Here is a 12,224-nt window from a genome sequence, read left to right on the forward strand (position 1 = left end):
TCACCTAATGTGTCTATTCCCCACTGTTTTGTCCCTTCCACTCCCACCCCTCTTGTCTCATGCCTCCTTGCTGTGAGTTGTGTGTTAGCTCTCATACGAGCCTCGACCAAGGTATACAAAAAAAAAAAAAAAAAAAAAAAAAAAAAATCTAACTCCAGTCCTGTTATTTTATACCTAATAATGACTTCTGCTTCTCCTTAATAGTGTTCCTCATCTCACCACTCAACCACCCTGGTCTCTTTCTGCTTCTAGTTTTAACACCTCATTGGAATGTACCAACTCTGCACTTCACACATTTGCTCTTTGAAGGTTTCCCATTTCTCTGATGCTGATTGTTCTATTGTTAGGATCTCCAAATCTACATCACCCAACTCTCTCCTCATACCCTCAAGGTTTGCCTTCCTGAAATCTAATAGCCTTACTCAACTATCCTGAACTCTAACCCTTAACAGAATCTTTGCACACACAATGTTATGCTCATTTGATCCTAAATGCTCCCCGACCTCCACTTCCTCCACCATTTTGGGATCGTTACTCAAAAGGAGGTCCAACACTGCACCCCCCTCGTGGGTTTATCCAGAAACTGGGTTAAAAACAATCCTGGACTAAATCTAGGAAATCCTCATCTGCTCTGCCCTTTCCCTGTTGCTGGACCCAATCTATCCCTGGCAAGTTAAAACTCCCCATAATCAGTACTCTTCCCATACCACATGCATTTTTGAATTCTTCATGTACTCCTCCTTCCTCCTCTTCCTTCACACTCGGAGCCCGAAAAAGCATCCGACCAGTATCTTACTGTTTTTACAATTTGTAATCTCGACCTCCACAGAATCCTCCACATTAATTCCCTCTGTAATGTCACCCCTTTCTTTTGATGCAATGCTGTCCTTTACCAAGATTGCTACTCGTCCTCCGATTCTCTCCTTCCGATCACACCGATACACCTTGTAGCCTTCTAATCCTGTCCTCCAGTTACTCTTCTCATTAAACCATGTCTCACTTTACTGCAACTATATGTATTGTACTGCTCGCTGTCTACTTTGGCCTCAAGATATTCCATCTTATTATTTAAACTCCTGCCATTGTTTTCGAAAATGTTCAACTTTTCCCTTCCTGAAATTCTATTTTCTTGCCTGGCCTTACTCATCACAATTAAATCAACAGTTCCTTCCTTAATAGCTTCCCCACCCTCCATTGACCTAAAAAAAAGCCTGAATTAATTCCTTAATTCCCACTGCAAATCTTGCTGCCCCCTTTCTATTTAACGTGCGGCCATCATTCTAGAAACACTCCTTTTCTCCCTGAAATGATTCCCACTGCTTATTAAACGTAAAACCTTCCTCCCCACACCATTCTTCCAGCCATTCATTGGCATCTATCGCTCTGCTCATAATTTCATATAATTTCCTAATCCTGGGAAAATCCCAGAAAACATAACCACACAACCCTTTTCCTTCAGCCACTTACCCAATATCCTGTTCATATTTTTCAATACCTCCGAGTAAACTTTCCCTACATCATTCGCTTCTCGGTGTACCATGAACCAACATTTTCCTACCATGACCCGATACGATGTTATTTACCCTTCCTTCAATGTCCCTAACTCGTGCTCCTTCAAAAGTGGACAGAAATCTATGTCGACGATTCTTCCTGCAGAATGAAGAATCTACATATTTAAGTCTCACAAGCTACATATTTAATAGTCCAATAAGATACCATCCCATTGATGCTTATGGTTCCAAGAGAAGAAAACAAAAATAGGTGTTAACAGACATGGAAGGCAGAACAAAGACAATACCTGCTAAATAATTGGGCACACCGTGCAGTAAGTGCTTGGTGAAGGCTGAAGACACAGTGGGGGCCAAGAATGGTGTCTGGCTTTGTGGTGGAGCAGTCAAAGTTGGAAGAGGAACACTCGAGGGAACCCTGTCGGTCATGCTGATCGGGCATTGATCATGCAGGGGCACAATTGGGAGGCAAGTGGGACAACTTTCTTGCGAGGATGACTTCGTGTGGCTCGAGGAAATCTGCCCCTTCTGAGCTAGTGGAACATACTTTTCCTTCAGGGGTGTAGTGCTGCACGAGATAATCGTAGAACTCAAGTCGTCCTGCACGTGAATGAAAAGTAAGCTCATTATATCACAAATGAACCCTCAGTTGTGCTGTGCACGTTTTTGTTTTTCTTTCACACTTGTTCAGTTTGTCAGGAACTAAAAAAAATTAAAATAATAATAATCTACATCTGACAGTTATCAACACTTCAATCCACATAATATGATGTATTCCTAAACTGAGCAATCCAATCCCTTCCAACTTCAGTCTTCTCTAATGTCAAATGTTCATTGAAAGCACTGTATTGATGGCAACAATGGGACAAAATGGAACCAGCCCACTTTGAGAGGCAAGATTTTCAAGTGTTTGAAAAATATTGCCAAGGAACACACACCTTGCGTGAATTGCTCTGTGTGAGAGTGCTGTCATCAGATGACATGTACGTGAGTCGGGCAAGGCTCGGATCAGACTTCTCAGCACTCTCAGGAGAGGAGTGCAAAATTGGAGAAGTGGATGGGCGAAACTGGCTCGTCTCGGGCAGGACAGGCTCGGAGCACGAAACTTAATGTTGGTATGGATGGGGGTGAGAGAGGGGTTTAGAGAAATAAATTGAATGAATGGAAACAAAAGTCAAATAAAACTTTAAAAACATGGAAGTTGAAAGATCTTAAAACAATCAAGTTTTTTTTTTTTTTTGCTTTCTTTATCTGGAAAAAAATGTCTTTATGCAAGAAACATAACCAGTAAATCCCCCAGAAATTGAAGAGGTTGCAAATGCTCCCGAATGACACTTTTCCCTTGTACAAGGATATAAAGCAGAGGGCGGGGAGTGACCGAGTTATCCTGAGTTAAGTCAAAAATATTTTCCATTTTTGATATCCCACTATCAATTTGCAACTGGTCACTGGCTTTGACACCGATATAAATTTTTACGACGAGCCGACAATTTCTCGAACTGACAGTTCAAAATACAAGGAAAACAGACACAGGTTGAGGCCATTCAGCCATTCATGCCTGCACCAACACTGTTCTAATTTATCAACACAAGGTCCAAATAAGAAAATGCAATAAAAAAAATATACATATAATATTTATTTTAAGTTTTTATATTTTATTTTTCCACCCCCCACCCCACCTCAGAGCAGGGGGCATGGGCTTGGTTAAAAATACATCAACCACACAACACCCCTTGACAAGACCCCCACCAACAGCACTCCATACACATGAACACAATCACCCATCAATGCTCAAACAACCTAAAAGTCCTGCCAACATCCCCATACCCCTCAATCTCCAGAACTTGCAGATACCTATCTATTTCTAATTTAAACTTATCTACTGTTTCTGCTGCCACTACCTTTCCAGGGAGGCCATTCCATGCATTAACTAGAACGGGCACTCATAGAGCGCATACCTTCGCCGCCACTACTTTTTTTGTTCTTGGTATGAGTGTGGGGAACTGGTTTCATATGAATGGTCTTATGACACAAACCACATATCTATAATGTCACCGACTTTATATAACCCCCCCGACTTTCGGGGGCTAAGGACTAAACAACAATCAACTCATGTCGTTTTGGCGAGTCTTCACTCACAAGCGCGGTGAATACAACGTTTCAACAAGAGAAGGTAATCTCGTTTGATGCTGGTTTCATGCAAATCGAATAAGAATTGACTGAGTTATGCCGAAAACCACATATTTTTCAAGGGCGTGACCCCCCCCCCCGACATTTTACCCCAACCGGTGACGTGTTATGACGTCATTGTGTCACAAGATTGGGCATTAAATTCTGAACATTTTGGTGCTGGGTTCATGTAAAGCGGACAAGAATTGACCGCGTTATGACAAAAACCGCATATTTTTCAAGGTCATGACCCCCCTGACTTTTGACCCCTAACCGGTAACAAGAGTATAGGCGTCATTGTGTCATATTGCATATCACAAGATGAGGCGTTGAATTCTGAACATTTTGGTGTTAGTTGCATGCAAATTGAATAAAAATTGACCGTGTTATCGTAAAAAGACGATTTTGACCTTTTCGTGACCTTGACCTTTGACCCGAACGATCCCAAAATCGAATCGAATGCTTCCTGGCTAATAACCAATCATCCCACCAAATTTCATGCAATTCGGTTTAATACTTATTGAGTTATACGAATCACAAGATTACAAATAAATAAATAAATAAATAAATACACGCCGACCAAAACATAACCTTTCGCAGAATGCGAAGGTAATAAGAGTATGGGCGTCATTGTGTCATATTGCATATCACAAGATGAGGCGTTGAATTCTGAACATTTTGGCGTTAGTTGCATGCAAATTGAATAAAAATTGACCGTGTTATCGTAAAAAGACGATTTTGACCTTTTCGTGACCTTGACATTGACCTTTGACCCGAACGATCCCAAAATCGAATCGAATGCTTCCTGGCTAATAACCAATCATCCCACCAAATTTCATGCAATTCGGTTTAATACTTTTTGAGTTGTACGAATCACAAGATTACAAATAAATAAATAAATAAATAAATACATAAATACACGCCGACCAAAACATAACCTTTCGCAGAATGCGAAGGTAATAAATAAGTAAGTAAATACATAAATAAATAAATACACGCCGACCAAAACATAACCTTTCGCAGAATGCGAAGGTAATAAATACACGGCAACCAAAACATAACCTTTCGCAGAATGCGAAGGTAATAAATAAGTAAGTAAATAAATAAATAAATAAATACACGCCGACCAAAACATAACCTTTCGCAGAATGCGAAGGTAATAAATACACGGCAACCAAAACATAACCTTTCGCAGAATGCGAAGGTAACAAGAGTATGGGCGTCATTGTGTCATATTGCATATCACAAGATGAGGCTTTGAATTCTGAACATTTTGGCGTTAGTTGCATGCAAATTGAATAAAAATTGACCGTGTTGTCGTAAAAAGACGATTTTGACCTTTTCGTGACCTTGACCTTGACCTTTGACCTGAACGATCCCAAAATCTAATCGAATGCTTCCTGGCTAATAACCAATCATCCCACCAAATTTCATGCAATTCGGTTTAATACTTTTTGAGTTATACGAATCACAAGATTACAAATAAATAAATAAATAAATAAATACACGCCGACCAAAATATAACCTTTCGCAGAATGCGAAGGTAACTACTCGCTGAGTAAAAGTCCCCTGCCTTGCTGCAGTCTTAATTCTCCCCTTCTACCCCGCTATTTACATCCTCCCAGCAAGACATCCTCTCACTCACAGCCACTCTTTGCTTCCTACCACGAAGCCAGTTTGCAATCCAATTAGCTACCTGACCAACCACTCCACAAGCCCTCACTTTGGCTAACAACCTCGGATGTGGTACCTTATCAAATGCCTTCTTAAAGTCTAGATATACTCTGTCCACTGCCTTTTCCTCATCCTTTTCCTGCCCCCGAGGTCATCCTGATCCGGATATTTGCATATTAGCTGCTCCTGTCAGCCTATAAAACGGCGAGCGCAAGGCGAGTCGAAAAAAAAGAGTGAGTCGAGTCATCGGTGTGGCAGAGAGTTGAGTCGGGTGGCGAAGTCATCGGTGTATCATCGAGTTGGGTTCTGGAGTCGGCTGAGAAGATTTGCGGGAAGAGGCAAGGAGCTCGGGTCAGAGGCGAGAAGGACGGCGGTCGGCGACGAGGTCGCGGTGTGGGATCGCTCGTCGCGGGACCCAAGCCAGCCAACCATTCTCCCTTCCCAGGGCATCAACAATTCCCCCTTTCCCCCGCGCTGAGATAGTGCAACAAAGGGGCCCCGTTCCCACCCCACTCCAAACGTCGTGCCAACGAAACCCGCCAAGGAGCACAGAGTCGGGGCACAGCCACGCGGCCACATCTGCGGCTCGTCCGCCAACGCGTCACGAGGACGCGGGTAGGACCCCCCGGTCTCGCGGGCCTGGCCGCTCCTTCAGGTCACGCGCGCATATTGGCCTACAGGCCCGTCTGCCCCCTTGTCTATGAGGGTGGCTTCTTTCCTTTGCTTTTGAGTAAATGTGTGCTGGCGCTGTCTGTAAAGTAGAACTGTATAAGTGTTGCCGTGTGTGCGTGTAGTCGGTAGTAACTCTGCATCGTCGTTGCTTTTGTTTTGATTGCTATATGTGCATTTTGACTGTTTGGCTGTATATGTGTGCTTTCCGTGTGTCGTGTAAGAAATGTGCTTTGTGTGAACCGCTCGGTTATCACTGTAGCACGGAACGGACCGTTTAAGCGGTTCATGTCCGGAGTCGACCTGCGGCGAGGTACGATCGCCCGGTTTACCATCCGCGTGGGTACTTAGGTAGGTCGAGTTTGGCGAACAACCCTATCCTACGCGGGTGGCCTATCCTACCCTATCATGATTGGCACGATTGTGGTGAGGTCGAAAGGCCCACCCGTGACTGGCTCCGGGCGATAGTTCCCGGAGTGTCACGACTGAATTGTCCGTCCGGTGGGTGACGCGGTCGCGATTCGAGTGACGCGGCCGTTCGCACGCTGGCGGGTGCGAATTCCCAATAATATTAAGGCTCATAGCAAACATATACTGACAAAATGAAAATATTATTTTAACCAAACATTCACAAACTTGTACAACTGCTGGGAGAGATGAAAAAGGAAATATGGCTGAAAAGCCCAGAGTATGAACACTCACTTTGGGCATGTGAAACTGCACTTGAGTCCTCTTGTGTTGGTCGGGACATTGTGCATGTTACACCTGAAGTTACACGATCGCATTCAGCTGGCCGCTGCCCCTCTTCCAGCTGATGATGAATCGCAGAATGAGGGGTTTTAGCATCATCCCCCTCTAAAGGTCCCACAGGTGACTCAGGCGGACATGTGGTCACTGCTGGAACACAAGGAGCTCATCAATTTTTTAAAATATGCTTCGACTCTCTCATCTTTCCCATCAAATCAATATCCACATGGAATTTCAGTGATCTCTTGTGAGCTCATCATCTTTTCAAGCACTCACCTCTTTCATTGTCCAGTAGTGGAGATACACCAGCAACTTTTGCCGATTTAATTACATCTGCACTGTGTTGCGTTGAGACTTGCCCGACCGCTGCTCCTCGGAAATGCTTCCTGTTGAAATGCTTCTTGGACAACTCGTAAATCATAGCAGCAAGTTCCACGGGATCTGAGTCCAAGGATGCCTGCGTGAGGGCTGTCGCAATGCTGCTGATGTGAAGGTACGACTCCTCCGTGTCCGAGACGGGTCTTTCCGCAGACGTTATGAGTGTTCCGGGCAGGGGCATTTGGTTTGGCAAGGCCATGGTCTGCACACAGATCTCATCTTGGTCAAAGGATCAAGCTCAATCCTTCTCAACCGGCAGTGCCAAATTGAATGCAAGTGAAGATGACAGTGCACAATAGACTCAGATTTGCCACAAATAAAACCCACATTTTACTGCTTTACAGTCAAAGTTTAGCGATCCTTCCAACAGTACAAGCTCGAAATTCTGAAAATGAAAATGCAATGTTTGCAGAGATATGAGATTATGAGCAACACCATCCCCACCACCAGCTCTGCCATCACGCCTTGCCGCCTGTCAGTTCTGGGGGACAAAATGAAAATTCCTCAAAAGTAAGAAGTGTTGGTTTGGCTCTTTATTAAATATTTAAGCCCCAGATTTGTTTTTATATACACAGTCCATTGATTGTTCATAAATAAGGGCTTCAGCCCATTTTCTCATTTAAGTGCCATCTGGAGGGCGATTCGGGATATTTAAATCACATCGTACTGTTCAGCAGAACCAGACACAGGGTATCGCTTGATATCATTGTGACAAAATAAGAGTTGGGGGGGGGGGGGAAGGAGGGGTCTTCTTCATTTTATTAACAGCCACAATTATTCACATGTTCTTATGGGGTTGGTTGGGGAAGTCTGTCCCAGGTATTTTACGAACCGGCTGGTCAGACCTGACATCCGACTACGGTTCGAGCAGATATTTGTAATTTATTCAGGGTGTCGGTGATAACTCGCCTACTCTTCACGAAGGACACCATGGGATGTTTAACATCCATCTGAGAGACGGCACATACATTGAGCAATCATTCCGCCTGAGAAACACCAGGATGACAGTTTATAGCTGGGCTGGGATTCAAACCCAGACTGGACGGGCCCAGAGCAGAGATAGTGTGGGCTTCTAAGCCATCCTGTCAGCCCAGAGAATAATGCTTACAATAATGAACTGGAGGGGGGAGCACTCGGTAGAGTGCAAAACCTCCACCGCCAATACTGCTAGGTCACTCAAGTGAACCTGATATCCTATTCATTCAATTTGACGTCAGCAGTGCTCACAGAGTTATAGTTTGCAACTTTCCCTTTTACTTTTAACTTTTACATACTCAATTCATCCGTCATAACTAGATTCCTTGAGACAGAAATTGATTTTACGTGGGTATATCCACATGAAGTTCCAAAATCAGCCGCAATTATAATTTTGGCATGTTTTTTTGTTGGAAATCACTGATAACATGTAGAAATGCAAAAAAAAAAAAATCTAAATTTTGTTGAAAAAAAAGTTGCAAAAATTTTTTTTTTCTCTAACAATTTTTTTTGGGGGGGGGCTTGGAAATCACTTAAAACATGCAGAAATGCAAAAAAAAAAAATCAAATATTTTTTTCATTTTCAAAATGGCCACCATAGCAGCCATATTGGATTTTGGACCAAGTCCAAAATCTAATGCCATGATCCTTGGACCATATCTAATCCCCCCACCAAGTTTGGTCGAAATCCGTCGAGGAGTTTTTCCGTAATACTGTTCACAAACAAACAAACAAACAAACAAATAGAAAGGGGTGAAAACAGTAACCTCCATCCATCTTCGAAGATGGCGGAGGTTAAAAATAAAAACCTGAATCTGTGACGAATGAGCAATGATGCCATAAATAGAATAGTCTCAGCTTTCTTCATTTGTAATTAAGCATCAGTTTGAAGAATGCCAAAGCTTTGGAAATCTCCCATCTTTCACAAAGTTCACACTGCAGCAAGCATGACGAAAAGCCTTTAGTGAGTCACCTGAGCGGAGGGATTTGCAGGTGTTTCACCTCCCGTTTCATGACTCACATTTTGAGTTTCTAACAGGCCACCTTCAAGTGAAGACTCCATTTGTTGAGTACCTGCAAGACAGCATTCATGATGTATTGCGCATGGATATTAAACAGATTTCGGAGATAGGATTATCCCTGGGAGTTTGCTCAATCCCAAACCATTCACTATCACCTATTTGAATTGGCAATATCAAATGTGCTGAAAAAGATTGAAACTAGAAGGGCACACAGTAGAGTGCATACCTCCGCCACGTAATGCCTGATCCACGAGAACATATCTGGCCCAATACATTTAAAAAAAAAAAAAAAAAAAAAAAAAAATCAAATTTTTTTTTTGAAAAAAAAAAGTTGCAAAATTTGGTTTTTTTTTTCTCTAACAATTTTTTTTGGGGGGGGGGGTTGGAAATCACTTAAAACATGCAGAAATGCAAAAACAAAAATTAAAATATTTTTTCATTTTCAAAATGGCCGCCATAACGGCCATATTGGACTTTAGACCAAGTCCAAAATCTAATGGCATGATCCTTGGACCATACCTATTCCCCCCACAAAGTTTGGTCAAAATCCGTCAAGGAGTTTTTCCGTCATACAGTTCACAAACAAACAAACAAACAAACAAACAGGGGTGAAAACAGTAACCTCCGTCCATCTTCGATGACGGAGGTTAATGAGCTCAGTCTTATTGCAAGTTTAATAAAACGCAAAACTCAGGTGTGAATGCACGAAGGGAGGTTTCACACCGATGGAGTGCGAGGCCAAACACCGATAGGCCACCGTCTCGTTTTATACTTCGACAAAAGCCAGCGTCGATTGCTCCAACTCCTGTTGTGACGGCGATTCTTTTAGACTTCCCGTGGACAATCAGAGTCCAAATGACGACTGGTGCACGTACCATCGATTTTCACATTCCAAAACAAAAAAATTGAATTAAAAATACTCTTGCACACAGGTTAATTGGTAACGTTTCGATGTCTCAGACCGAGTCATAATTTTGCAGCTTCATATTATGCACGTAGAAATGTAGCAACAGATCCGTTTACCTCAAACAAAAATGGAAACAAATCCTCCTCATGTTTAAGGGGATGGCTTGTTGCATGTTGCCTTCTACCATCTTAACAAATTGCAAGGTGAACGTCATCAATGAGTCAGCTGAGGAGTTAATCGACAATCAATAGTGACATGATAATTCCCGATATGATCAGTTTCCAGCAGCTTGGAATGCAAATGCTCATAACTGCTGCCTTCAATTCGACTTCAACCCATAACCTCAAGGAGGCCAAGGTGGTATGCTCACCACAAAACAACTAGATGCACAGCACAATTCATAAATACTAGCCGAAACTCCGTCACAGACGGATTCCGTTCATTCAACCACCCTCACCAGCTCACCCACACTCGAAGGATATGGACTGGACAGGGCGTGCTTGCCCCTGCCTACTCATCCGCCACCCCTGCCCCATTCCCCCCCCGCCTTCAATTTGCTTACACCCACCCAAAAATTTGCTTACCTTGCCCCCCCCGCCTCTTCACTCCCTGCACCCGTCTCTTCATCCCCCGCCCCCGTCTCTTCATCCCCCGCCCCCGTCTCAATGAAAAGTGTTTATTCTGTCTCAGAGTTGAAGGTTGACTATTGCCACTATGTGCGATGCACTCTTACAGGTACGAAGTTTCTTTCAGTCCAGGTCACAGTACCGAGAAAAACGTGACATGACCGCGAAGAGGAGCACAAAATTGGTCCTTCAGTATTAATAGCGAACGCAGTGAGCTTCATACTTAACGTGTGCATATGAGAGAATAGGAAACAACAACACAATACCCCTGGCAATTTGGAATCCGTGTCGTTGGCTATGACCCTTTTGCTTTCGGTTTTTTTTAAACGCTGTGCGGTGTATAAACACGATTGGGTTTTATTTCTATCTTGTGAATATTACTTAACGCGTGCACATGAGAGAATAGGAAACAACAACAACAACAACAACAACAACACAATACCCTGGTAATTTGGAATCCGTGTCGTTGCCTATGACCCTTTTGCTTCCTTTTTTTTTGCTTCTGGTTTTTTTTGTTTCCGGTTTTTGTCATGGGGAATGATGCATGCCGGGAGATAAAGGCACCGTCGGAGACATGAAAGACCCAAATAATATCAGACATGGTGTATATTTCCTCCACTGATTTTAATAAAGATATCTCCCGCATCATCAAAAAATAATTTTTAATCGTGATTTACATTATTTGATCGCTGATCCCGAATCTAGGCCGAAGTAACCGGAAATTGCGTATACAGTTGTGAACAAGTTATAGGTAAAGTCAGAAGCGAATGCAAGAAGAATTCTACGTTCAATCGAGCATTAATTTTTTTAGATGAGATCCTGTTCTTGGCGGTGTAGTTGTCGTTGTGAAGGTAATGTTGAGGAATTTTTTTTTTTCAGATGAGATCCTGTTCTAGTAGGTGTCGTTGTTGTGAAGGTAATGTTGAGGTAATATTTATTTTTCAGATGAGATCCTGTTCTTAGTGGTGTAGTTGTTGTGAAGGTAATTTTTTTTTATTTTAGATGAGATCCTGTTCTAGGCGGTGTAGTTGTCGTTGTGAAGGTAATGTTGAGGAAATTTTCTTTTTTCAGATGAGATCCTGTTCTTAGTGGTGTTGTTGTTGTGAAGGTAATATTGAGGTAATAGGTAAAGTCAGAAGCAAATGTAAGAAGAATTCTACGTTCGCTTCTCGGCTTTGCCTATTCCATATTATATAGATACAATGTTCCTTGTTACATTTTTTGTGTCAAATTCACATTCTGAGGTAGTCAGCATGTGCAGACACTATTTTCGAGGAGTGGAATTACACCTCTCAGTGGTAACGGTCTGTCGACGACAGACGTAATGACGTCAGCGAATGACCAATGATGTCATGACGTCCTGACGCCTCTCAGCAGTGACATCACACGTCGCCACGTAAACGAATGTAAAACGAAAAGTGTTTATTCTGCTTCAAAGTTGAAGTTTGACCATTGCCACTATGTGCGATGCACTCTTACAGGTACGAAGTTTCTTTCAGTCCAGGTCACAGTACCGAGAAAAACGTGACGCGACCACTAGGAGGAGCAC

At 42.8% G+C, this 12,224-nt stretch overlaps 1 protein-coding gene across 12 annotated transcripts in view; it reads right to left on the reverse strand.

The window, feature by feature from the left end:
- Window positions 1-12,224, reverse strand: part of PMEPA1 (prostate transmembrane protein, androgen induced 1) — a 282,083-nt gene that overhangs the window by 235,964 nt on the left and 33,895 nt on the right. For 10 of the 12 annotated variants that reach the window (XR_015060363.1, XM_085889548.1, XM_085889546.1 and 7 more), the window contains 5 exons: window positions 9,094-9,194; window positions 7,044-7,347; window positions 6,723-6,917; window positions 2,447-2,613; window positions 1,799-2,108 (listed from right to left, as the gene is read on the reverse strand). Coding sequence is in view for 11 of the 12 variants with exons in the window: in XM_085889548.1 (XP_085745674.1) it covers window positions 1,799-2,108; window positions 2,447-2,613; window positions 6,723-6,917; window positions 7,044-7,347; window positions 9,094-9,194 (1,077 nt within the window). In the remaining variant the exon portion in view is untranslated. The remainder of the gene's footprint in view (window positions 1-1,798; window positions 2,109-2,446; window positions 2,614-6,722; window positions 6,918-7,043; window positions 7,348-9,093; window positions 9,195-12,224) is intronic. The other 2 variants (XM_085889550.1, XM_085889544.1) reach the window with 2 other exon arrangements.

The sequence above is a fragment of the Eptatretus burgeri genome, chromosome 7 (assembly GCF_056783735.1).
Source record: "Eptatretus burgeri isolate ZD-2024b chromosome 7, Ebu_testis_v1, whole genome shotgun sequence".
NCBI lineage: Eukaryota > Metazoa > Chordata > Myxini > Myxiniformes > Myxinidae > Eptatretus > Eptatretus burgeri.